Raw genomic sequence first — 27,798 nt, 5'->3', positions numbered from 1 at the left:
AGATTGCAATTAGGACTTGTTACTATACTTACCTTGGGTTTATGTGCTTTGTTCAACCCACCACTAATGCCCCCAATACTACCCTCTGGAATATGTCCGTGCTGACTATCTGTCAGTTTCAGTGGAAGGAATAGTAGCCCATCATTGGTGTTAGTGGGAGAAATAGTGACATATCATTGGTGTCAGTGGGAGGAATAGTGCCCCATCGTTGGTGTCAGTGGGAAGAATATTGCCTCATCATTGGTGTCAATGGGAAGAATATTGCCTCATCATTGGTGTCATTGGAAGGGATAGCACCCCATTATTGAAATCAGTGGGAGGAAAAGGGCCCCATCATTGTTATTAGGGGGAGGAATAGTTCCCCATCATAGGTGTAAGTGGGAGGAATAGTGTCCCTTCATTGGTGTCACATATACACATATTCATTTATACACAATGTTTAAATATAAAAACACAGTTTATTTGCTGCATAAACACATTGGCGACAGATTAAAGGAAGCTACGAGCGAATCAATCAGGTACAGCTGGCAATTGTCAGTGATTGAAAAATTACAATGTATCAAAAGAAAGCAAAACTTAAAGGGTAACTCCAGACATGGGGTACATTTATAATGCAGTGAATGTGACATTCCCCAAACATTCTCCGGTGAAGAATCAATCACAGTCATATAACACACATGGACCTGGAAGATTCACCTGCAGAGAATGTCGAGTGAATGTCTGACTTTCTGCTTTATAAATGTGCTCCTTCCCATAATCATGATATATAATATTATATGATGCTGAAGGTTTGTGAAGGGTATATATACATGATCACCCAAAGGGGAACGTTCAGTTACTGAGAGCTCCCCGGATGTTGGATGTAAAGGATGATTGGAGTCCCATGACATGCGTTGCTCCATCTGAGGAGCTTTAACGCCAACCATAACTCGAAAAGTAAATTGGCCACAAGGAGATGGGATCAGTTTTGCTGCAATCTATCCTCTAAAACCAAATCCATTTCAATGAAATTGCTGGAGTTTTCTTTTCCAGTTTCTTATTTCAGCACAAACACCACCTGTAGAAATCACATTGCCAGTGTCAGACTGGGTGGATCTGCAGGCTATTGCCAGTATATATAAGGGGCGGAGTTGGGAATCCCTTGCCTGTAGTCTCCAGATTAGGTGTTCCCAGAATCCCAGGAATGCAGAGGGCTGTACACCGCAGGCTGGTCTGTGAAAACTGCAGCACTTCTGAGAAGAAAACCAGATTCCCAGGCAGGCGGAATCCACCCTTATGTGCCTTTCCAAGGTGGAGTTTACTCACTGACTGAAGTTTACCCTTTAAGTGTCTTTTTTAAAGTCAGAATTAGCAGAAATCATTGTATCACACCAAATATCCCTCGTAGATCAAAGAAACATATAAATCTGGTTCTAGCTATATCATCCCTATATATAAATATAATATTAACATGCTGTATAGGCATTAAAAACAGTAATTGTGACAGTGATCTGTGTGTCTGCAACAAGGACTGTCTGTGCTGCTGGTGGGAAGATGAAAGAGGATTTGGGTTGGGTAGGATGGGATGGGATGAGCATGTTGGGTGGTGGTGGTGCAGGTTGTACACCCCTCATCCAGTCTGTGGTTTATTGGGTGCTAATGCAGGGTGTACACCCCTCATCTAGTCTGTGGCGCATTGGGTGGTAATGCAGGTTGTACACCCCTCATATAATCTGTGGTTTATTGGGTGGTAATGCAGAGTGTACACCCCTCATCTAGTCTGTGGTTTATTGGGTGGTAATGCAGGTTGTACACCCCTCATATAATCTGTGGTGCATTGGGCGGTAATGCAGGTTGTACACCCCTCATCCTGTCAGGGTTTGAGAACCGTGCAGCACTCATTATGAGATTACCTACAATTTTCAATTTTTTTAATAAAAGGGGGCACTGTAATAAATAAGTTAAAGAAGAACTCCAATCATATACTTATTTTTTGCACAGAGTAGAGGAGGGTTTGATCCCTTTTCAGGTCCTTACTGTTAAACATGACCCTAGTGAGGAGATTTCCTCCGCCACACACATATGACATTGAGGGCTGGCACACCTGCCCCTCTGATTTAAAGTGCATTTGCACATATTCCTATGAAGCAACCACTAGAGGGTGCTGTCACTATCCTATCAGTACAAACAGTGTTAATTTTGTTGATTAAAACAACTAAAACATTTTAGTCAACTAAATGAATACTATTTTCAACTGAGATGACTAAAATGGGACTAAAACTAAAATGCCATTTTAGTCAAAAGACTAAGACTCAGGGCCGGTTCACACAGCGGGCGATGCGAGGCGACACGACTCGCCTCGCCTCGCTCCCGCAAGTCGCCCCCGTTCTGTACAATGGAACCGTTCTGAGAGGAGCGACTCGAGTCGCTCCGACTCAGAAAAAAGGTTCCTGTACTACTTCTGGGCGACTTCGGGGGCGACTTGCATTGACTTCTATACAGAAGTCATCTGCAAGTCGCCGCTGAGGTCGCCGCAGGTCGCGGCGAGGCAAGTCGGAGACGCCTCGCCGCGCCTGCAGTGTGAACCGGCCCTAAAACTAAATTGAAATTTGACTTCAAAATTAACACTGGTCTGTAATGCATGTGTATACCTCAATACCATAAATAATAACATATTAGATTTTTCACTCCAGTAGTATATAATGAGTTTGGAAATTGTAGAGAAATGTTAACCAATGCATTACAATTTAATTACACCTATTCGATTTTAGACGACTAAAACTAAAACAATTGCAGAAGAATAAATGGGACTAAAACTAAAATGGCATTTTAGTCTTAAGACTAAAACTAAAACCAAATCGAAGTTTGCAGCCAAAATGAACACTGCAGCACAAGTACTGTGTTTTTAGAGGCCCCCTAGTGGATGTTTTATGGGAATATATTGGGATGTAATTCAAAAAGGGAAACAAGAGGGTCCAACTCACGGCACCAACCTTGGATATCATGTAAGTACATTTCATAGACTGTAATAGAGACCCAGCAGGCATCAAGCCCCAGGCTTGACCCATTTAAAAAAATACGAGTTTAACTTTAAAACCCAACTATAGACAATTTTGTCTTAGTTCTGTGGGTGACCCCGTCAGGCTGATTCACCTCACTTCCTGTCCTGGTGACACACACAGGTAGTAAAGGGTAAATCTCACCAAAGGAGGTAAAGGTAGCAGTTTTAAAGTTAAAGACAGTTCTTTGAGAATCAAGCAAATTGGTTAAATTTTGATCGTCTTGAATAAATATCCTGTCTGCTGCAAATTGGCTGAGATACTTTGGGAAGAAATGTGAGTGGGGCAGGAGATCAGCAATCACACATTCATGCATAGAACAATAGACAAATGGCCTGTGTCGAGGGGCTTGTGTCAATGTCAGTCTATAAAAGTGCAAGTCCTGTTTGCAGCAGGTCAGAAGGAGGTCAACTCTACCTGTCAATGAATTCTGAATGGTCTCAGAGATTATCAAACTGATGCCATTGACACAAGCTGGTAGCCCCTCGGCACAGGCCCTAAGGCAGGTTGTGGCCCCTGGGGCCCCCGGCACAATGGTGACTTTGGTCTGTCCTGCTTGTGAACGTTCTCTGTGATGTCAGCACTTGAAGGACGCCTGCACTTTCCTGCCGTTCAGCGGCTGAGGTGGGCGGAAATTGTTCACCATGTGGATTCGTTCTTGTTCCTCCTCTGCGCTAAAAAGCAGTGTTTTCCGAAATCGTTCCATCTGCCAAAATAAAGGATAGACCTTTTTTAAAATAAATCACATTTTCTGTAAAAGTTGAACTTCATCCAAAACATTCTGCAGTTTTGGATGGAGTCTTGAAGGGGTTAGGCCCTCTGTAGGAGATCCATTTCTGATTTTTATGTCTATGTCTATGGGGGCAGGAAGGGGGCATATTAAGGGCAGGAAACAGGTAGATGCTCAGCAGGATGTCTTTCATACTCCAATGAACTGGGCATGAAACATGGAGCTGCAGTTGTTGAATAGTGATGCCATCTTGCTGCCTATACGTTGTGGCAGGAATGCGTGAATCACAAGACCGACTGAACAGAAAAGAATAAAATGCTTCCATACACTATACAGGCATACCCCACTTTTAAGTACACATTGGGGTTTATTTACTAAAGCTGGAAAGTGCAAAGTCAGGCTCACTTCTGCATAGAAACCAATGAGCTTCTAACCCCAGCTTGTAAAATTAAGCTTTGCTAATAAAACCTGGAAGCTCATTGGTTTCTATGCAGAAGTGAGCCTGATTTTGCACTTTCCAGCTGTAGTAAATAAACCCCATTGTGTACTTAAAAGTGGGGTATGCCTGTATGTACTATGGCTGTTTAGCTGCTTGACTGCAATATGTGGTCTGTCATTCCTTGACAATTCTAGGCATCTGGCTTCAATACTGATCCAATGGCTTCTATAGTTTCCTTAAACTTAAAGCTGAGGCAACCTTCGACTTCTTCACCCACCTGTCTCCACCTACTGCTTCCCTCAATACTATTCAGACCATCCTGATAACTAACTAAGGGGCCCAGACTAATACATTATAATATTATGAAATTATGCAGCACCAGTAAATATAACAAAAACTTTTTTGGCCATCAAAGAAAACGCTATGTCTGACGCAAACCCAACACATCACATCACCCAAAGAACACCATCCCCACTGTGAAACATGGTGGTGGCATCATCATGCTGTGGGGATGTTTTTCAGCAGTCGGGACTGGCAAACTGGTCAGAGTTGAGGGAAAGATGGATGGTGCTAAATACTGGAATATTCTTGCGCAAAACCTGTACAGGCGTACCCCACTTTTAAGTACACAATGGGGTTTATTTACTAAAGCTGGAAAGTGCAAAATCAGACTCACTTCTGCATAGAAACCAATCAGCTTCTAACCCCAGCTTGTTCAATTAAGCTTTGGTAATAAAACCTGGAAGCTCATTGGTTTCTATGCAGAAGTGAGTCTGATTTTGCACTTTCCAGCTTTAGTAAATAAACCCCATCTTGTACTTAAAAGTGGGGTATACCTGTACACCACTCTGTGTGTAATTTGAGGCTAGGACGGAGGTTCACCTTCCAGCAGGACAATGACCCCAAACGCACTGCTAAAACAACACTTGAGTGGTTTAAGGGGAAACATGTAAATGTGTTGGAAAGGTCTACTCAAAGCCCAAACCTCAATCCAATAGAAAATCTGTGGTCAGACTTAAAGATTACAGTTCACAAACGCAAACCATCCAACTTGAAGGAGCTGGAGCGGTTTTGTAAGGAGGAATGGGCAAAAATCCCAGTGGTAAAATATGGCAACTCATAGAGACTTATCCAAAGCGACTTGGAGCTATGATAGCCGCAAAAGGTGGCTCTACAAAGTATGGACTTTAGGGGGGTGAATAGTTATGCACATTGACTTTTTCTGTTATTTGTTGTTTGCTTCACAATAAAAAAAAAAGTTGTGGGCATGTTCTGTAAATTTAATGATGCAAATCCTCAAACAATCCATGTTAATTCCAGGTTTTGAGGCAACAAAACACGAAAAATGCCAAGGGGGGTGAACACTTTTGCAAGGCACTGTATGTTCAAAGCTTGAAGTCAACGAAAAACTGGTGACCTTGTATGCAAATTTTACTAAAACCAAGACCTTGAGACCACACAAACAATGGAGAATATTTGGGTACATTTTGAAAAGCTTTTCATAAACTTTCATTAGCTAAAATTCCTGACATGGTCTGGAGGAAACTTTCCTTGAATTTTCCCGTCTTCTTATCAAGATGGTGACTTCTTATTGTTAAGTTTTCAATGTCTTCTGTCCATATGAAGACCAGAAATTGGGTGCAGAAGATCATAGTGTGTATTCCTTGTAAAGGTTACAATTCTGTGTGTGAATTATGTTCCTCTAGTCTAGTCTAGCTTCTCATCTATACAGGGGAGATTTGTTCTTTCAGTAGGTAAGCAAGCTTCCATTACTTCAAAAGATTCATATATAGGAGGAGCTACATTTCCAGGCCAGGTTAGATCCCAGTTGTGGAGTATGAATGGGAAAATTGAGATCTACGCTTATCAATAATTTTTTTTCTAGGCGTGCCTTTTTCTCCAAATGACATTGTGGAGGTGTAGCCCCCCGGGGCCTTCTGAACTCCACCCCCTCTTCTAACTTGTTAAGTGTGGAAGGTGTCATGGTGGTGCTGTCATGGAACGTTCCCATTAAGTGTATTTCCAGTATCTATAACTTTCACTCCCACTAAATAATCTCCAGCCCTCCCCCACCACCACCGCCCATACTGTACACGGCAGTGCCCAGCACACCATTTACACAGTACGCTCAGATAATCTTTTGTTCCCTTCACCTCATCACCTCCTCAATCTGAAGGTAAACAAACCATTGCACATTAATTCAATCATCAAATCACAATCTGGTACAAAGTTTAATCTTCTCACAGCTGAGAAGGGAGGGTGCAGAAGGGTTCAGGAGCAGAATTTTTATAATTACAACTGGGGGAAGCAGCACAGCACTGGGGGGGGGGGTCCCCAATGCCCAATAACCCAACTGTCATCTCTGGTGCCTTCAGATTCCAGTCCTATTTTTACAGTAGAGTATGGAAGAGCCACCTGTGGATGATTTGAACCCAAGGGTGTAATCAAGCCATAATACACCATATGATCACTAAGGGGCCCAGAGCTGTCTGACTTTACAGTCATTTAGAAACAGCGCTTTGGATAAAATGAATGTATATAAAGTTTTGGAAGTTGTATATGTTTGCCATGAAAGTAGATTGTATTCCATTGCAACAGAATCATACAGGTAGGGGTCCCTTGATTTGGCCCTTTTATGAGCCATTACAGTCTCCATATTTGTCAGTGTTGTGGTTCTCCTGTAGCTGGGCAGTTGGGAGTCCTACCTGACCAATGATCCAATAGCCCTGTCATAGGCAAGAGTGTGGGGGGGGAGGCAAATCTGTCTCCAGTTGTTGCCTATGGCCATGAGTGGGATGCTGCTAAGTGGGTTGAGTGGGCCCTCAATCTGTAGGTCTGCAGTAGGTCTGAAGTCAAAGTCTTGGCAACCCTGCAGCTTCCATCACAGTGTCTCCATTCTCTCCCATAATCTCCCGAGACTGGAACTGCTCCTATGCAGTCACATTACAATCCTGCAGGAGGATAAAGTTGCTGAACCACAATGACTGCCCCCTCTCTCTCTCTCACAATCCCACTGCTGGAAACAATTAGCTCTATAAACATCTGCCCATTACCATCGTCCCTCTGTGGTGGCCAGTCATGGAAAGGCTTGGTCACTCTCACCTGTTTTTCTGATACACTGATGGGCTCTTTAAGAACAATCCAGTTCACGCTCTCGTTAAGCGGCGGGGTGGTCAGGGAGCCGGGGTAGTTCCAGTAGTCCAGGCTCTGTGGCAGGAGGCACTTGGGGTTGAAGTTGTCGAACTGTGCTTTGGTCCCCTGCAAGAGAACTAAATGTTAAATGGAACCACATCCAAATGTAGAACAGTGGTGGTCAACTTATCTACTGTGGGGGCCTCACCAAAAGTGTGTAGATAATGTTCAGTGTATACATACAGCATAGCTCCCAACTGTCCCTAATTTCAAGGGACTGTCCCTGATTTGGAGCAATGTCCCTCTGTCCCTCATTCCTCCTCATCTGTCTCTCATTGCTCCTCATTTGTCCCTCATTTTGGTCTGATCTATATAGTTGTATATAAAATGCACTTTTTAGCTGTCAAAAAGTGTTTTCCAGAGCTAAACCTTTCATCTGATTTCTAAATTGCTGCATTTGTAAATTCCAAAAGCCAATATAAAGGAATAGTAGTGGTAAAAAAAAAAAGGACTTGTGGGTTTAAACAATCTTGTTTTTTGTACAATTCTCCTTTAAGGGAGCATGGCAGGGAGTGTATCCTATGCCGACATACTTTTGCTGATAGGTGTCCCTCATTCCCATCTCAAAAAGTTGAGAGGTATGATACTGTACATGCCAACTGTTCTAGGTTTGTTGGGACAATCTTGCATCTCAGACCTCTGTCCCAGTGATGTGTCCTGGGCTGTGTCCAGGGATCACAGTATCACCCGTATTTGAGCAACCATATTTCAGAATGTGCAGTAAGTTTAAAAAAGAGTATTATCTGAAGGAGAGTGTGGCTGCAATTAGGTGGGTTTCAAGTGTCCATGTCAAGCATAGACTATGGGCAGGGGTGACAGTGTCCCAGGGATAGGGACTAATATGTTGGTAAGTATAGTTTAGGCAATGCTACACAAACTGGACAGAGGCTGTGGGCATGGTGCAAGATACTGGGGACATTACAAGAAACCTGCTAGAGATCATTATAGTTCCTTTATAAGCTGGCGCCCCCTACTGCTTCCCTTAAATCAGTGGTCATCAACCCTGTCCCCAAGGCCCACTAAGGCTGGATTCACACCTATGGCATTTTTAGTGCTTTTTGCATTTTGCAGATTTGCTCTACAGAATGTGTTCCATAGGAAACCATGTTAAATGGACTGTAGTGAAAATCTGCAAAATGCAAAAAGCACTAAAAATGCATAGGTGTGAATCAGGCGTAACAGGCCAGGCTTTATATATTTATATACCTTGGGGAGATGCAGACTATAATTCTGCAATCACTGAGCAGCAAATGATATCACCTGTGATGTATTTCAGTTATCTTGAAAACCTGGCCTGTTCGTGGGCCCTGAGGACAGGGTTGATGACCATTGCCTTAAATAATTAATAGAACCATAAGATTCATTATAATAGGTAAGAGAGAAAAAAAAAAAAAAAAAACGGGCAAAACAGAAAAAAAAAACATTTAGAAGAAGTACGGCAAATCATTCAGCCAGTAGAAACCAGTTCAGTACAGTATTTTCCTCCATTCTTCCTAAGTAAGAACCTAGGCAAGGAAAACGGACCACTAACTGCTGGTGCCTGAGGACCAAACCATCAGTATCAAAGAGTCACATGTGGCCCTAAGGCCACAGCTAGGATCCCAGAAGGATAGAACCTCTTGAATGTTTTAGTACTGTCAAGGAGATTCCTCGAACTTTCTACAAGACTTTCATGCGGACTTGAAAAGTTATTGAAAGGTCCACTTTATATACCCTATAGTACCATCATGGTGGAGGGGGGGGGGGGGGTCATTTACTAAAAGTGGAGCTCACAGAATCCGGTGTAGCTGGGCATTGGTAGCCAATTGTCTTCTAACTTCAGCTTGTTCAATAAAGCTTTGACAATAAAATCTATATGCATCAGATTCTGTATGCCCTGGTTTTAGTAAATCTCTCCCCTACGTCTGTGCCCCACCCCCGTCGCTATGTCCTGGAACTGATACAACATCTGAAATAGAGGACATCACTTTGCACTTTTTTGAAAATAACTTTTTTTTTCCCTTGGATCAAAACTTTTTGGCTATGATGTGCTAAGCAGGAGGAGTGGAAACACAGATTCTAGCATGTTCCTGACTGTTAGAGAACTGGGATTCCCATACACACAGAATAGTCCTCCCTTCCCTTTCTGCTGCCTTTATATTTGAATACATTTAAGAAATAAATCTCAGCTATTGATGATATGATTTCATTGGAACGGGGTTCCCCTTAAAGGTAAACAGTGAGTATTTCTCACAGACCTCTGCTGCAATGAGTCCACCCACATCTTCAAAAGAAAAAAAAATCTATGATGACCTCAATTAACCTGCAATCAGTGCAAGGTCCTGGCAATTAGGCTGTTATCATCACAGTAGCAGCTGATAAGAGTTCCATCAATAATACAAGGAAATGTCTTCTGTATCGCTCAACAAGGTGAAAGATGACTAATCTGCTTATGTTTTTGCTTCTGTGGCCCCCCCCCATCTTCATCAACATACTAATTAAATGAATAAATAAACCTTTTTTTTAAACACTGTGATGTCATCACTGATGGGAGGGGCTGGAAGGGCACTAAGTTCCTAGGTCTGTACAATCGCTGTGCCCATTATGTGGGGCTCCCACCATCCCTGGACTAAGTTCCTGGGTTTGTACACCTGCTGTGCCCATTATGAGGGGTTCTCACCCTCCCTGGACTGAGTTCCCGACTCTGTACACCTGATGTGGCCATTATGAGGGGTTACAACCATCCCTGTGCTGAGTTCCAGACTCTGTACACCTGATGTGGCCATTATGAGGGGTTCTCACCATCTCTGTGCTGAGTTCCCAGCTCTGTACACCTTTTGTGTCCATTATAAGGGGTTCCCACATTCCCACCATCCCTGTGCTGAGTTATCGTGTCTGTATACCTGCTGTGCCCATTATGAGGGGGTTCCCACAATCCCTGTGCTGAGTTCTTGGGTCTATACACCTGTTGTGCCCATTAGTGCCAGGACAAAGTCCTTTAGCACACAAGACAAAAAGGCCATAGTGTGCTCCCTGTGAGCAAGTTGCAGTTGCTGCACTTTTTGCTCCCCTGTCCTGCTGAAGCACCCAAGACAGGTGCCTCTTTTGCCTGTCCCTCAGCCCCCTTATGACCATTCCTACCCTAGCAGAGCTGTCACACTCGGCTGATAACAATACAGAGAACAATGTATACATTGAATATAAATCCCGCTCCTTTTTCCTATGCCCCCCCCCCATTGTATCCCTCTATATGTGTCACTTGAGATGTATGGGAGTTGTGTTCCTCCACTCACACAATGTCTTTCACAGAAGATGACAAAGAATGGATTTTCCGTGCAGAAAACAATTCTCTGTAATGTTAGCAAACTATCAGAACAAAAACTCCCATTTATCGCAAATACCATCCATACAGCGCACAATGCAGCGCGCACAAAGACCCTGACATCACCCGATTGTTCAGGTGGGGGGATGAAATCAGAGCCGGGACAGAAACATCCAATGGGAGGAATATTGTGAATTCTCTTCTATATGTTTCCATACACAGAGCAGTATAGAGAACATGGCTCACATATCAGCTCCGCCTACAGCTGAACCTGGAAGGCTGGAAGTGATGGAAGGTTTACAATAGGCGGATTTAATGTATAGTGACTCAATGCTGCTATCACCAGTGGCTCCCAGTGTAAATATCACTGACCCAGCTGAGATTAGAAGGTTTACCTTTCCTGCTGAGATATGACGGTGTGACAACCCACAGCCAGGTGTACCGGCGGCCATCATCCACCCACTGCCCATCTGACCTGCCTGCTCCTGAATCCAATGTCTTTATAAAGTTTTTTTTATTTTTTAGACCTTTAAATCTGACCTCCGGCCTTCCCTTCGGTCTTGCACAGTTGTAACGGCTCCTTTCCTGGACTGAAATGGCTTACTCTGATTTCACCGCACACTGTGAGCTTCTCACAATGTACGTTAGAAGCTGCAGCAAGTCAAATAGAGCCCGCCTCATTTCCTGGCTGGTGGACATCCAGCATCACCTGGCACTTTCCTTCAAAGCATGACTGTCCCTGGCCCGCCCTTTTCATTCATTGGATTTCAGTTCTTTCAATCATGGAGGGTATTACCTTAGGGTGGTCTGCTTCAGAATACTCCTCCAGACTGACACCCACCCATTCAGGACTGAGGGCTCTTGAGAGGAGTACTAAGGCAGAGGGCTGTGATGTCTTCTGGAAACTATGTACAGAACCCTGGCAGCCCCTCCCACCAGCCATGATCTGTTTTGCAATTCATAGAGAAGCTCAGAGATCCATATATCACTGGATCTAAAATAAGATATGTAATTAACCACTTGCCGACCACGCTGTAGCTGAATGATGGCTACAGGGCGGTCGGCTAGTTCTGAGAGGCCATCATAGGCTCAACAGTGTCACTACTGTGCTCATAAGTGCCACTGCAGTGCCCTATTAGTGCTCATCAGTGCCCATCAGTGAGTGCTCATCAGTGCCACCCTATCAGTGTATCCTCATCAATGCCTGTCAGTGCCATAAAAATGTGTAAAAAAAAAAATGCATTAAAAAATGTGTTTTCATTTTCTTTCCACGTTTTCCAAAAACTTGTGGAAAAAAATAACATGTTAAAATACCTCATTATGCCTCATAGAATATACGTTGGGGTGTTTGCTTTCCAAAATGGGGTCATTTTGTGTGCATTTCCATTGTCCTGGTGCTCCAGGACCTTCAAAAGTGTAATAGGTAGTCAAGAAATGATATGTGTAATTTATGTCTCTAGAAAACCCAATGGCGCTCCCTGCATGTTGGGCTCTGTATGTGGCCAGGCTGTGTGTCTCACACATGTGGTATCACTATACTCAGGAGGAATAGCAGAATATATTTTGGGGTGTAGTTACAAGTATGCATATGCCATGTGAGAAAAATAGCCTATTAACCTGCCAATTTTGTGAAAAAACATAATTTTCCCAAGAATTGTGGGGAAAATATACAACTTCAAAAACTCACCATGCCTCTTACTAAATACCTTGGAATGTCTACTTTCTAAAAAGGAGTCGGGGGGAGGGGGGGTATTTGCCCTGTCCTGACTTGTTAGTGTCTCAAGAAATAGGCCTTCAGTACATCAGGTGTGATCAATTTTCAATGATTGGCACCATAGCATTAAGACTCTATAACTTTCACACCGACCAAATAATATACACCTTTTTGGGTTATTTTTACCAAAGAAATGTAGCAATATAAATTTTGGCCAAAATTTATAAAGAAAAGTTACTAATTTGCTAAATTTTATAACAGAAACAAAGAAATAAATTATAATTTTTTTACAAAATTTTCGGTCTTTTTTTATTTATAGCACAAAAAATAAAAAACCCAGAGGTGGTCCAAAACAAAAGAAAGCTCTATTTGTGATGAAAAAAGGACAACAATTTCATATGGGTACAGTGTTGTGTGTGTGTGTGTGTGTGTGTGTGTGTGTGCACTGAAAGCTGAAAATTGGCCTGGTCAGGAAGGGGGTATAAGTGTCCAGTAGGCAAGTGGTTAATTAGTGTCATTACATGCTGATGGGGGTGGGGCACATTGCACTTTCCTGTTCCTTTCTTAGGCTGGATTCACACCTATGCCATTTTTTGTGCTTTTTGCATTTTGCAGATTTGCTCTACAGAACGTGTTCCATAGGAAATCATGGTAAATGGGCTGTAGTGCAAATCTGCAAAATGCAAAAAGCACTAAAAATGCCATAGGTGTGAATCCAGCTTTATAATGCAAAGCTACATGTCGGCTCAGACTGGTAAAAAACATACACCATGGTGCTGATTGAGTCTATCTCAGCAGAAAATGGCTTCCAATACAACACCTGGTTGAGAATCATATGAAGCACTTGTTACCACTTGCTGCCAGTTCCATTTTAAAGGACCAAAAACCACCACTCACCTTAAATCTCACCATGTAGAGCGCGTCGGTGAGCCGGTTCAGGCTCGGGTGCTCCTCCCCTATCTGAAAACAAGAGAAGTTCTGTATTAGATCTCAGCGTTTAACAGAAGTTATCTGCCCGTGTGTCCTGTGATTGGACGGAAATACTCACTTCCAGGAAGACCCCGATGACAACTAAGCCGTCGGACGCAGCGGCTGCTTCTGCGAAAGTGGGGTACGATTTTGCGTTCCAGTGAACCAGGTGGAGCTGCGGGTGAGAGGATCAAACCAGGTCAGTTTGATGTGCGTCAGAGTCCCGTCCAATCAGACGACAGCTTAAAGTAGTAAGTAAACCCTCACTTTGTAAAACAGCCCATTCAGTTTAAAATAGAAATGAAAGGCAAAACACGTGTATAAACTTAAAATACAGATTCTCCCCCTTTAAAAAAAAAAAGCGATCACATTCCCTCTGTTCTCAGCTGCTTAAGGAGTTCAGAGATCTGGGGGGATGAGAAACAGCAGTACACTGATCTTTCCAGTGAATATCTGTGCAGGGGGGCATGTCAGCACAAGTAGGCTGAGTTCTTAGCAGAGCCAAAAAGCTGACCTTGCTGTGCTTTCATGCCTAGTGTGGTCAGTTTTTTTTAATAGGAACACTGAGGGACTGGCAGGAACACCAAGGATTTCACACAAAGGAGGCAATACAAAGAGAACAGGAGACTTTCTCATACAAGTACATGGTACAGTAGGCACATATCAGGTACATAGAATGTTGGACTGACATATTATTGAACTTTGACTTTGTTTCCAATTGGGAATGAGTGAAAAGTAACCAAAAAAGTCACCATTTTGGCCAAAGTCAATGGAGTCAATTGAGAAATTAGAGGGATTTGGAGGAGGAGGTAAGTTAGAGAGCCGGTGGGCTGCAAATGACTCCTGGAGGTTTTTCCCATGTTCTGTCGTTTTAAATATTTTATTTTTTGGTGGACACAAGAATAAAATATCAATAAACAAGCAATAAGAAATGAACTATTCACAAAGCAACTTCATACGTACCAACATTTCAATCTTGGTCCCCAGGGCCGAGTTAGTCCTGCTCACAGCCCACCTCAAGTCCTCCCATACGAACCAACTCAGACCCCACCTACTTACTGGAAAGGCCCACCTAAACCCTGCCTCTAATTGTGTGGGACCACCCACTCACAGCCCTTGATTACTATATAAATACCTTATCGAGTTACTGCACATGTGCAGTACTGTACCTCACATAAGGGTGGCACTGTGATCCCGGGACATGGCCTGAGACACAGCATCATTGGGATTGAGATCAGAGATTGTGGGACTCTCCCAACAAGTCTGGGACATTTGGCATCTATGCCTCTATTCTGTCCCAACCAAACCATGAAGTGCTTCTCACAGGCTCCCGCCCCTGCAGAACACTGAGCTCTGCCTCCTCCTTACCTCAGAGCCAACAGAGACTAAAAATCTGGGACAGTTGGCATCCATGCAACAGGTTTTCTTAAAGGTGTATTTTTTTCCCCAAGCCTAAGCAGAAAATTTGGCAAAATTAGAAGCCGGTTTGGTAAAAAATTCACCAAAGGCAGCATTTTGAATTTTGTGGCAAAATCCGTTTATCCAAAATGACTCAACCTATTCTTCTAGCCTCGTGGTTCTCAACCCTGTCCTCAAGTATCCCCAACAGGCCATGTTTTGGGAATTTCTCTTAGATAAAATAGATGCCCAAAATACCAAGCCATTGACTCCGATTTAAAGCACATGTGCAAGATACAGGAAAACCTGAAAACATGGCCCGTTGGGGGTACTTGAGGACAGGATTGAGAACCACTGATCTAGCCAATCCCTTTACTGATTTTTTTTTCGCAACTAACATACTTACGTATTTTATATTCCTGATTTCAAGACACTGTTAACCCACCTATGGTCCTCGTTCAATATCCCCACTTTTCTGGTAGGCATACCCAAATCACGCCCACTTTCCAGGTTGGTCCTGCCTTGACCCCACTTCTAAATATGCTAGGACTGCCCATTACTTATACGTTATAGGTTAGTCCTGTCCAGATTCTCCTCTAAATATGCAGGGACCACCCACTCATGGCACCGCTCCTTGCAATTAGTGCACTTTACTGAGCATGTGCAGTATCTCCTATAGGTTTGATGCTGTGTGATCCCTGGACACTAGAGGGACAGAGGGCCAAGATGTGGGACTGTCCCAGTTAATCTGAAACAGTTGGTATGTATGTACTAAGAGAGAAGCATTTTTTTTTTTGTAGTGTTTATTACAAATTCTTTAGCCAATCACAGCCATCCCCTCCCGCTTCCATCAGTGCCTAGCATTGTCCTTGGTAGGAGTCACAATTTTCGCCTGTCCCTCACCTCACAAGGGAAAGACTTCCCATCCACCGTATGTTCAGATCCCTCATGGCGCTGGGTGCCCCAGTGGAAATGGAACTGCTTCAGCCTATACGAGTCATTAAGGGGTCCTCCGCTGAGCACTGCATGACCAAAAAAAAAAACAAAAAAATTTAAAGTTGCAAATTATTATATATATATATATAAAAGCTAAAGAGGAGGTTTATTAATGTAACATTGTGGCCAGATATGTGTGCTTGACTCATTGGTTTCCCTTTGCAATGATAGAGTAACACAACAGGGGGATTTTGTGGTGCACTCAGAATCTGGTGCAGCTGTGAATGGTAGCCAATTGGCTTCTAACTATCAACTTATTCAATAAAGCTTTTGCAATAAAACCTGGAAGCTGATTGGCTTCTCTGCAGAGCTGCACCAGATTTTGCACTCTCCAGTTTTGGTAAATCCCTCCCAATAACCAGGATGGAAGGTCGAGGATGCAGTCTATGGAGAGCCGAGACAGAGGGCAGCACTGGATCCACCCATTACTGAAATAGCAGTGTGATTGGACATATGATTTCTATTGCTGTTATGGCTCTGTGACATCTGATTGGTGACTGGTCCCAGGCAGTGATTATCTTCCTCCAATCAGAAAATACAAATGAATAAAGTCTTGTTCAGCTCTGTCTTAATGGTTTATCCACCCGTTGGGTAAATAATGGGCTCCGCTGTGAATGTTATCAGTCTTGGCGATCTCTGGATAAAGTGACTCAGGATTTGGCGATGGCGTTTCGCTGTGGATGGAGACGGCGTCTCCGGGTGCATGAGATAACAGAGCTCATACCGTGCGATATTCTATGGAAAAAAGTGAAAATTCACAGGGGCATCACACGAGGCCAACGCTTACCATATAGACACTGGCCAAATTCTGGAATAACGAAGGCGAAACAATCTATCAGTAATGATTTAACTAAAGTTTACCACAGTTATCATTTTGGGGCCAATTTACATCTCTACATTAATGGGAGTGTTACCGCCACGCACCGAGGCATGGCATAATAATACATTGGGGCAAAAAAAATTTGCAGGGGAGCTCGGTGTGTCGGAGGCTCATTGATTTCATCTGATAATTAACTGACTGTCACTTGGATCTGTCATAAAATGCCTTGATGCTTGGAAATGCTCTCCCCTCCTGTGCTCTATGTTGGCATAGCACACTATAGACATGCTGGCAGGTTAATTGGATTCTTTCTAAACTGGTCCTAATTGTGGTAATATGCCCAAACCATTGTGACTGATAGGCTTTAAAGTGGTTCTGCACCTTTAAAAAAAATATTAAAAGCCAGCAGCTACAAATATTGCAGCTGTTGACTTTTAATAAAATCACACTTACCTGTCCCAGGGTCCAGCGATGTCGGCAGCAGATGAGGAGCGAACGCTCGTCCTCTGTCAGGGAATCGGGAAGTGAAGCATTGCGGCTTCACTGCCCGGTTCCCTACTGTGCATGCGCGAGTCGCGCTGCGCGTCTCTGCTGGTCCCCGCTGTGTCCTGGGAACTGTGTGTTTCCCAGAACACAACGGGGGCGGGGCATCTGCGGCGGTCTGCAGGGGTCTTGTCCCGGAAGTGGGTGCAGATACCTGGATTATCCAGGTAACTGCACCGCCCCCCCCTGAAAGTTGCCGATTGTGGCACCGGAGGGGGGGAGGGATCAGGTGAGCAGAACTTCCAATTGGGTGGAGGACCGCTTTAATATGCTCTGCTATTTCAGAATACAAGATACCTTAAATTTGCAACTATAACAGAATGCTTAGAAAGATGTGTGCACAAGCACTGTACTCTCTCTATATATATCATTGTGGGTTGGTTTGTCTGGGACAGGATGCATGACTTATGACTCATAACCAGATGACCTGTTGACCCGTGTTAATTCATGATGACTTGTATAACCATATAACTATATATTTCTATACAAATACATAGTTTACTAACCACTCCCCCCACCCTTCTTTCTATTGGTATGTTGAACCATATATAAGCTGTAACACACCTAATAAAGTCAGGCATTTTCTTTGAACTTACTTTGTGTATCTTGTGTTCATTTGGAAGTGTCCCCAAGTACCAGGGGTCTTCGGTGGTCAGCAATATTAACCCTTGGGTGGTCTGTCATGTACCTGGAGTACTCTAAAACCCCTTCACTAATATGCGTATGTAGGAAGGCAAGCTAGGAACCTTAGATTGTAAGCTCCTTGAGGGCAGATATGTAAAGCGCTGCGTAAATTGATGGTGCTATATAAGTACCTGTAATAAATAAATAACAAGCAGCATACACACTCCTAATCACAAAGGTCCTCATTAAGATGTGTACTGCTGGGGGAGAGGGAGCAAGTCTGAACACAGAGGGGGGGGTGTCTGACCAGAGAGAAGGGGGTGGGTCTGAATAGAGAGGGAAGTGTCTAACCATAGGGATCGGTGGGTGTCACCAGAGAGGGGAGTGTCTGACCAGGTCTGTTAGGTTCCGGGACTCTGGTTCCCTATTAGACTTCCTGCTCTCCCCTCCTGTGCTCTATGTTGGCTCACAAGTAACAGACTCACCTCTAATCACGAGGGTCCTCACATGAGACGTGTAATGCCATTAAAGAGAGGGAGCATGTCTGACCCGAAAGGGGGTGTGTCTGACCACAGAGGAGGGGCAGGTCTAACCAGAGATGGGAGTGTTTGAACAGGCCTGTTAGGTTACAGAGTGCACTGGGCAGTATGATCAGACTCTGGTGCCTATAGGACTTCCTGCACTTCCTGCTCTCCCCTCCTGTGCTCTGTGTTGGCTCACAAGTAACAGACGCACCTCTAATCAGGAGGGTCCTCACTGAGACGTGTAATGCTGGGGAAGAGAGGGGCGTGTCTGACCCGAAAGGGTGTGTGTTTGACCAGAGAGAGGGGGAGCAGGTCTGACCAGAGAGTGCACTGGGCAGTATGATCAGACTCTGGTGCCGACAGGACTTCCTGCACTTCCTGCTCTCCCTTCCTGTGCTCTATGTTGGCATAATAAATAACAGACAACCCTAATCACAGGGGTCCTCACTGAGACGTGTAATGCTGGGGAAGAGAGGGGCGTGTCTGACCTGAAAGGGTGTGTGTTTGACCAGAGAGAGGGGGAGCAGGTCTGACCAGAGAGTGCACTGGGCAGTATGATCAGACTCTGGTGCCAACAGGACTTCCTGCACTTCCTGCTCTCCCTTCCTGTGCTCTATGTTGGCATAATAAATAACAGACAACTCTAATCACAGGGGTCCTCACTGAGACGTGTAATACTGGGGAAGAGAGGGGGCGTGTCTGACCAGAGGAAGTGAGGCAATTTGGGACAGCAGTAAAAATCCAAAACATGTAACAGGATGAGTACACCACAAATCCCAGTAAAAGGTTATTTTTTATGATAAGATGTCAAAAGTGAAAGGCGACACATTCTCAAGCTCAAAGCTCTCTTCATCAGGGCTAAAAGAGACAGATAATAAAATATTATAAATAACCAGAAATAGTTTCATGATTTATATTAAACATAATATTTTAAGTTGTCTTCATCTGTTAGCCCTGATGAAGGGGAGTGCTGAGCCCCGAAATGTGAGGGTCTTGTGAAAACTTTCCATCTGTGTCCATGAAGGTGATTGGCACCTCTGATGTCATGATATGAGGTGGCCTTACAATTAGCGGTCCTGCTCTCTCACCTGTCTTGTCATCATTGTCATCGAACTCCACCATTACAGAGTGACCATTGTTGGAGAGGCTGATGGACGTGGACTGGTCATAGGACACCACCAGAGGCTTTAAGCTGGGATTGAAGACGGCCTGATTGGCAACGATATTGATGGGGGACTGGCGGTTTCCCTGGGCGATGGGGAAGTAGCGGTGCCACTCAGAGGGACCTGGAGATGGGGGAAGGTACACAGTTAGTAACAAATCCACTCTACAAAGGCACCAGTATTATAGCTGCTATCAGTTACTTCTCTAGACGGTCCCAGCTCTGCCTCCTGACTAATGTCTGAACTCAACCTGATTGGTCACTGAAGTGATGTCATCACTGGGTCTCTGTGCTTCTCTATCCAATGCAGGCAGTCAGTCTGAGTCACCGACAGGGTCCTGAAAACATCACAGCACCCTGCCTCAGTTGTGCTTGTTGTAGGCAGTGGGCTGGCTCTTGGGAGGAGTTATGCAAATACAAAAATACTTTGATGGATGGGTGTCAGTCACTCTGCTCTATCCTCCTATCAGCATCCTTCTTGTCAGCACATAAACTGATTGGCTCCTTGTACTGCTTCTCCCTCTCCCAGTCAGAGCTCTGCTGTACAGGGACTGCAGGAGGCTGACACCAGCTCAAATTCAGATACTCACTCCTATGACAGGTCAAACCGCATGACAGGTCGCACCCTATTGTCAGCAATAGAACTGTTCAAATCAGTGCAATGCCGACTTCATGGTACAGAACAGGTTTGAAAACGTTGTTCCTGCACTACTTTTGGCGATTTCAGGAGTGACTTGCATAGACATGTGTGCATAAAGTCGCACAGATGTCAGCCTGAAGGCGCACTGACATGTGGCTTTGAAATCATGCAATTTCAAGTGAAGTTGCATGATTTTAAAGCCGAATTCAGTGTGAATCAGGGCTTACATTGCTTGTATATAAAAGTTACAAACTGATGTATTAATGATTACAGCTTTGCATTATTTGTGTCTCATATCTGCCTGGGTTCACACCTCACGAACAGGAATCGCACCGCATTCCTATTCAAATCGCATGTGATTATTTGCAGTGCAATTTGAGCCAATTAATTTCGTATGGGCTTAATTTGCACCGCAGCGCGTGAGAAAGGTGCAGGCATCTTTTTTTACCTGCACAGGAATGAGATCTTATGGGTGTTCACATCCATGCGATCTGAGTCTTGCAATTGCACTCCATTTTGCGACCTGTTTTGGAGTATCATTAATTTAACATTGACAGTGGTGGCAGATCGCATGGATGGAGTGCGATTTCAAGGTGATGCGGGAAATGCTCAGGATTTGCTGCGTTTCCCGCACCTCATACTGTATATGTGAACCGGAGCTTAAGGTAGAAACAAAGGGAAACATTGGGGTTGATTTACTAAAACTGGAGCACTCAGAATCTGGTGCAGCTGTACACGGTAGCCAATCAGCTTCCAACCTCAGCTTGTTTAATTAGGCTCCATTCACACTTGTAGGACTGCAACTTTGATGCAACTATGGATGGGTGCAACTTGGATATGACTTTGACTTTGATCAATGATAATGGACAACTGTTGCATTGTATAACATTCAGGTACGACTTTCATGCAACTTTTGAGGTTTAACATTGAAGTCTATGGCCCTCAAGTTGCATGAAAGTCAGACCAAAGTAGCGCATGATTTACTTTGTAGTCGCTGCGAATTTTAGGCCCCTTTCACACTTGTGCGGCTTGTCCTTTGACTTGAGACTGTAAAGTCGAATGACAAGTTGTACCCCATGATTCCCAATGATTACTATTCATATCTGTGCGACTTCAAGTCGCACCGACTTCAAAGTTGTCCCTGCACTACTTTGGTCTGACTTTGATGCGAGTTGACACAAGTTGACACAGCTATTCCCTGAAATCACGGCAAAATCACAGCCGCATAAACTGCGGTAAAATCGAAAAAGACTTTGAAGTCGCGGTAGTGTGAAAGGGGCCTAAGGCGTACATATGGGGAACGATTTGTAATGCGACTTTGATGCTGATTGGTTTCTATGCAGAGCTGCACCAGATTTTTGCACTTTCCAGTTTTAGTAAATCTTCCCCATTATGTTAAAGCGGAGGTCCACCCAAAAAAGGAAGCCCTGCTTGTCTGCCTCCTCCCCCCCATTCGGTGCCACATTTGGCACCTTGTAGGGGGGAGGGGTACCTGGTTTTGACAGGTACCCGCTCCACTTCCTGCTTCCTGTTGAGTTTGCCGCTGTGTTTGTGATAAATAAATAAATCTATGAAGCAGCGCTAAAAAAATTTAACTCAATATTGTGAAAACACAAAAAGAAATCAAGATAATGACATCAAACTTATTAGGTGAAAAAACACGTATGAAGAAATCACACCAGATATGTAAATAAGTGTCCATAAGAACCCATTCACAAGGGATAAAAAGGAAAAATATATGTGAAACAAGAATTTTAACCACCAGTCAGCAAGCGTGCGTGATGACGAAACGTCGTAGCCACGCCCAACTAGTTTCGTCAAAGAGATGACGTAATCACGCACGCTTGTTGAATTCGGTGCAGCCACACAGCCTGCTGCTTTTTGGGAGAGCAACTGTATCTGTTTTTGCTGCTATATGCACGTTTTTTAAACATATTGCCCAAGGATTTGCTTATTGTGATTCCCTTTGCAAGTTTTACTTGTTACGTTTTGAATAAATGTTTTTGTATGGGTTACACTATGGGCGAATATGCTTTTTATTTTTTATTTTTCATCCTGCTGATGAACCAATCCTGACTGGATCACGTTCGGTGCTTTGGAGTTTCCCTTCATAAGGAGATGTAACACGCGCATTTGACCATACTATATGATGGTCCACAGAATCCGGTAAGAGGCTTTAATACTTGGTGTCAACTGATGGTGGAAGCACTACGAATTGTGATTGCGGGGACACTGGTGGAGCAAGTGAATCGTGGATGATTTGTTTCCTTTGGATTTTCTTGTTTCACATATATTTTTTTCTTTTTAGCCCTTGTGAACGGGCTCTTATGGACACTTATTTACATATTTAGTGTGATTTCTTTATACATGTTTTTTTCACCTATTAAGTTTCATCTCATTATATTGATTTCTTTTTGTGTTTTCACAATATTGAGCTATTTTTGCTTAAGCGGCTGCTCATTTGTAATTTATATGTTTTAGCGCAGATATCCTATATAATTTTTCACTGCCGGTTTCCCTTACCCAAGAATCAGCTTGGGTGAGGACACCTTGGGATGCCTGGACAGGTAAGTGTCCTAATAGTAAAAGTTAGCAGCTACGGTATTTTTGTTGGGTGGGGAGAGGCTGGAGCTCCGCTTTAAGGTGTAAAATGCAGCCATGCACCTGTAATTAGCTCCAAGGAGTCAAAGCAATAAAATATAATCAAAATCTTATTAATAATAATAATAATAATAATAATAATAAAAAATATAATAATAGCAACGATAACAAAATAATAATAAAATAATAATAACAAACAACAAAATAATAAGAACAATATAATATATTAATAATAATAAAAATAGCAATATAATAATAAAATACAGTTAATGGCAGCAATAAATTAGGACAATGTGCATGGTGCTTTTTGTCTCATTATATATATATATATCTTTTTTTTTTTTTTGGGGGGGGGGGTATAGGGAATAGACAAATAATGCTCTCCAAACTGCGCCTTGGGTAATGCAAATGTTGCACTGACATTAGATATTGGGATGAGGCGCTCATGGAAGGAGATAAACTGATCTTCAGTAGGTTTATTATAGGGTTATAGGTTTGCATGAGTCTGAGTTATAAATTTTATGGCACATAACTTCCTATTTTCCGCTGTTATCGTCTCACGTCTCTACAGGTGAAATTTGCGTTCTGCGTCTCTGTATTAGAGAATCGCGGTGGTTGTTCACTGAGGACGTAATATCATCCTCTGCCCAGAGGTGAGGAGAGGAGCAGAGGAAAGTCTCATTTCCTGAGCTCCGCAGATCAGATGTCATGGTGTAAAGGGATCTCTTTTGGGGTCATCCAATGAAGGAGGATAGGAAAGTGTTTAAGGAGACAATACGTACCCCCCCCCCCCCCCCTGTATCATAAAATAAATCAATATAAATAATATGCAATCAGGTCCTATAGAAATCCACTGTATCCCCACAACCTGTATTTATCAATGAGAAATATTCCTGCCACTACTACCAGAGACTACTGCCTTGTTACAGGAGACTGTTGGAGGCTGCTACTATGTCAGAGAAGACCACTAGAAACTGCTGCCTTATGACAGGCGACTTTTGCAATGATACAAGAGAAGGCTAGAGACTGCTGGTGGTGACTATTAGAGGCTGCTACCATGTCACAGAACACTAGAGCCTTGTTACAGGAGGCTGTTAGAGGCTCTTAGTGAGTCAAAGAAGACTACTGGAAACTGCCACTGTGTTACAGGAGACCGTTGAAAGCTACTACCGTGTTATAAGAGAAGGCTAGAGACTGCTGGCATATTTAAGGAGATTTAGAAATTAGAATCTGCTATCATGTCACAGATGACTGCTAGAGACCAATGACTTGTTACAGGAGACTGCTAGAGGTTTCTATCATGTCGCAGAAAAAACAAGAAACTGTTGCATTATGACAAACTGTTAGAAGTTACAAATGTTACAAAAGAAGGCTAAAGACCACTGTTGTATTTGAGCGCAGTTTGCTCCAATAATGCTACATATGCAATGTATGTAAACAATAAAAATTATACCTTTAAAAAAAAAAAAAAAAAAGACCACTGTTGTGTTAAAGGAGACTATTAAAGGCTACTGCCATGTTACAAGAGAAGTCTAGAGATTGCTGTCATGTTAACTGCTAGAGATTGTTTGATTGTTATAGAAGACGGCTGAGGCTACTGACATGTTACAGGAGAATGTTAGAGACAGCTGCCATATTACAGGAGACTGCTGGAGACTGCTTGCTATGCTACAGGAGACTTTGAAAGATTGCTGTCATGTCAAAAGAGACTGCTAGAAATTACTGCCATCTAACAGGAGACTGCTAGAGATGTCTGCCGTGTGACAAGAGACTGATAAAAAATGACTGCCAAGTTATAGGAGCCTGTTAGAGACAGCTAACATGTTACAAGATACTATTAGAGACTGCTGTCATGTGACATGAAATTGCTACACCTTACATGAAATCTCTAGAGACTTATGTCAATTTACAATAGACTGTTAGAGATGGCTGCAATGTTACAGTACATGAAATTGTTAGAGACTCATGTCAAGGTAGAAGACTGCTAGAGACTGCTGCTATATAACATAAAACTGCTGGAGACTCATGTCAAGTTACAAGAGACTCCCTCCAAGTTACAAGAGCTTGTTAGAAACTGTTGCCACATTACATGAAATCTTATAGACAGATAGAGACTTCTGCCATGTTATAGAAAAGTGTTAGAAATTCACGCCGCGACGAAGACAGAAGACAGAAGATCTCCGCGGAGGAGGAAGAGGAAGATTAGGAGAAAGTGCCTAGCAACAGGCATTTCTGGTAAGTAAAAAAAAAAAAAAATTCTCATTTTTTTTTTTTTTTTTTTTTTGTCATTTTTAATATTTTTTTTGTTTTCAGGGTGGCCCTCCACTTTAAGTTACAAGAGACTGCCTGCAAGTTAGCTGTTAGAGATTGCTCCCACATTACACAAAACCCCTAGAGACTGTTAGAGACTGCTGCCATGTTACTGGAAGTGCTAGAGATTCATGTCAAGTTACAAGAGACTGCTACCACGGCTCTATCTGTGCAATACACAGCTCAGGTCTTCACCTTTATCCCCATTGTATCTTCTGTGAGTTGAAGCCTTCAGATTTTATACAACAACCTTCATTTGAGTTTTTTGTGGATTGTAAATATCTTTTTATTGGGATACGTGTTTACAATCCACATTAACCTTTCCCCTCATTATCACATCATGAAACTCAGCTATTAACCCGAAACAATGTTTACATTGCAACCTGCAGAATGTTGTGTGAACATCGCAATCCATGTATGGGGTGAGCACCATTGCCCACTACCGGAGACTTAACCCCTCGCTGACTGCGTGATGAAGTAGTGACTTCACTGCTTCATCCAATCAATGGGATGCTAGAGGGATCACCAGAAGGAGGAAGGAGGTCCTGATTTTCCTATATAGATCTTTATATCACTAGAGGGATCACCAGCAGAAGGAAGCAGTTCCTGATTCTTCTATATAGATCTTTAGATCACTAGAAGGTCCTAATTCCTCTATATAATTTTTTTTTATATCAACTAAAGGGATCACCAGCAGGAAGAAGGAGGTCCTGATTTAAAACTTTAACTATCTCTTTCCTCCTGCTGGTGACCCCTTTAGTGAAATAAAGATCTAAATAAGGGGATCAGGACATGCTTCCTCCTTTTCGTTTATCCTTCTAGTGCTATAAAGAACTATAGAGGGATCCCCGCAGGAAAAAGGAGGTCCTGATTCCTCCATATAGATCTTTGTAGAGGAACCACCAGCAGAACGAAGGAGGTCCCAATTCCTCTACATAAGACTTTAGTTATCGCCTTCATCCTGCTAGTGACCCCTCTAGTGACATAAAGATCTAAATAGGGGAAACAGGACCTCCTTCCTCATGGTGGTGATATAAAGATCTATATAGAGGAATTACCTCCTCCTTCCTCATGCAGGTGATCCTCTAGCAATAGAAAGATCTAAATAGAGGAATCAGGATCTAATTCCTCTTGCTGGTGATCCCTCTAGTGATATAAAGATCTATATAGAGGAATCAGGATCTCATTCCTCTTGCTGGTGATCCCTCTAGTGATATAAAGATCTATATAGAGGAATCAGGATCTCATTCCTCTTGCTGGTGATCCCTCTAGTGATATAAAGATCTATATAGAGGAATCAGGATCTCATTCCTCTTGCTGGTGATCCCTCTAGTGATATAAAGATCTATATAGAGGAATCGGGACCCTCTTGGCCCTGCTGGTAAGCCTTCTAGTGATATAAAGATCTATAGAGGAATCAGGACCTCTTTCATCCTGCTGGTGATCCCTCTAATGATATAAAGATCTATATAGAAAAACCAGGACCTACTTCCTCCTGCTGGTGATCCCTCTAATGATATAAAGATCTATTCAGAAAAATCAGATCTATTTCCTCCTCCTTGTGATCTCTCTAGTGATATAAAGATCTATAGAGGGATCGTCCACAGAAGAAAGGAGATCCTGATTTTATATAGTTCTTTACATCACTAGAAGGTCACCAGAAGAATGAAGGAGCTCCTAATTTATCTACATAAGACTTTAGTTATCTCCTTCCTCCTGCTGGTGATCTCTCTAGTGATATAAAGATCTACTGTATACATGGGAATCAGGATCTCTTTCCTCCTGCTTGTGACCCCTCTAGTGATATAACGATCTAGGGGAATCAGGACCTCCTAACTCCATCAGGTGACTCCTCTGGTTATATAAAGATCTATATCAGCCTTTCTCAACCTTTTCAACACAGAGGAACCCTTGAAATAGTTCTCTGGTCTTGAGGGAACCCCTGCTAAAAATCAGAAATCTACAACTCATGATACATTAGTGTGATGGTCAGTGGGAAGAATGGTCCTTACACTTGTGGTCATTGGGAAGAATTACCTCCTTACAGATAGCTAAAAAGATCAATGGTGTCGGTGGGAACTTACCTGAGAGGCAAAAATTGCCCAATGCTGAAGGAACCCCTAGAAACCTTTGGAGGAACCCTGGTTGAGAATCACTGATCTATATAGAGGAATCAGGACCTCCTTCCTCCTGTTGGTGATCCCTCTAGTGATTTAAATCTGGTGATACATCCCTGAATTCTTTTCATTTTCCCCATTGCCGGGACACCCTATTTGCTCATTTTGCAATCACCTGAAACAAGCCCCCCCCCCCCCAGTCTTTTTCCTCTGTAGCTCTGGCCAGCACTGTACCCCAATAAGAGGATTCTTTTCCCCTAGTTGCATTATTGTTTTCAATGTCTAAGCAGCACTTTGTGAGCAGTTTTTGCTCCCCACAGTTGCGCTGTACCCCCCTTCTCCAAGTGAACGGCGTTGGGGCTTGGCACGCGGTGATAGCAGCGGTGCCTGGCACATTGGTGACCCTGGTGCTGGGATGTGCAGGTATGTGGAGCACGGATGAGGATGATAAGAAAGCAGAATATGGAGTGTGAATGTTGAGCCTTGTGTGCTCCTAATACACTGAGGAATGTGCAAAAGGAGATTATTATGATCAGAGTATTACCGTCCTCCTCGCCGTATCCCCAGCAGTGCTGTCCCGTCATTGTCACACTCTGTAGATGAGTTCCCGTATCGTCCTGGCTGCACCTCACCTGCAGCTTTTATACTGCACACTCCAGTTGTCAATCAAACTCTTAAAG

At 43.2% G+C, this 27,798-nt stretch overlaps 1 protein-coding gene across 1 annotated transcript; it reads right to left on the bottom strand.

The window, feature by feature from the left end:
- Positions 1-438: 438 nt before the first annotated feature.
- Positions 439-27,798, bottom strand: CA7 (carbonic anhydrase 7). The gene is made up of 7 exons (XM_077453379.1): positions 27,663-27,798; positions 19,377-19,574; positions 15,685-15,803; positions 13,463-13,558; positions 13,312-13,374; positions 7,310-7,465; positions 439-3,744 (listed from the first exon to the last, which is right to left on the bottom strand). The coding sequence occupies exons 1-7, from the start codon at positions 27,700-27,702 to the stop codon at positions 3,616-3,618; spliced, it is 801 nt and encodes a 266-aa protein (XP_077309505.1). The 5' UTR covers positions 27,703-27,798; the 3' UTR covers positions 439-3,615.

This window comes from Lithobates pipiens, unplaced genomic scaffold (assembly GCF_037356315.1).
Source record: "Lithobates pipiens isolate NorthernLeopardFrog02 unplaced genomic scaffold, aLitPip1_a1.2 Scaffold_10, whole genome shotgun sequence".
NCBI classification, from domain to species: Eukaryota; Metazoa; Chordata; class Amphibia; order Anura; family Ranidae; genus Lithobates; species Lithobates pipiens.
The sequence above is the reverse complement of the archived record's forward strand: the minus strand, read 5'-3'. Positions and strand labels throughout refer to the sequence as shown.

Coding starts and splice junctions, on each gene's coding strand:
- CA7 (XM_077453379.1), bottom strand. CDS start 27,702: ATGACGGGACAGCACTGCTGGGGATACGGCGAGGAGGACG. Junction 13,559..15,684: donor GGAAGTCTTTCCCTTGTGAG/GTGAGGGACAGG, acceptor TCTCACCCGCAG/CTCCACCTGGTTCACTGGAA. Junction 7,466..13,311: donor TCTACATGGTGAGATTTAAG/GTGAGTGGTGGT, acceptor GTTCTCTTGCAG/GGGACCAAAGCACAGTTCGA.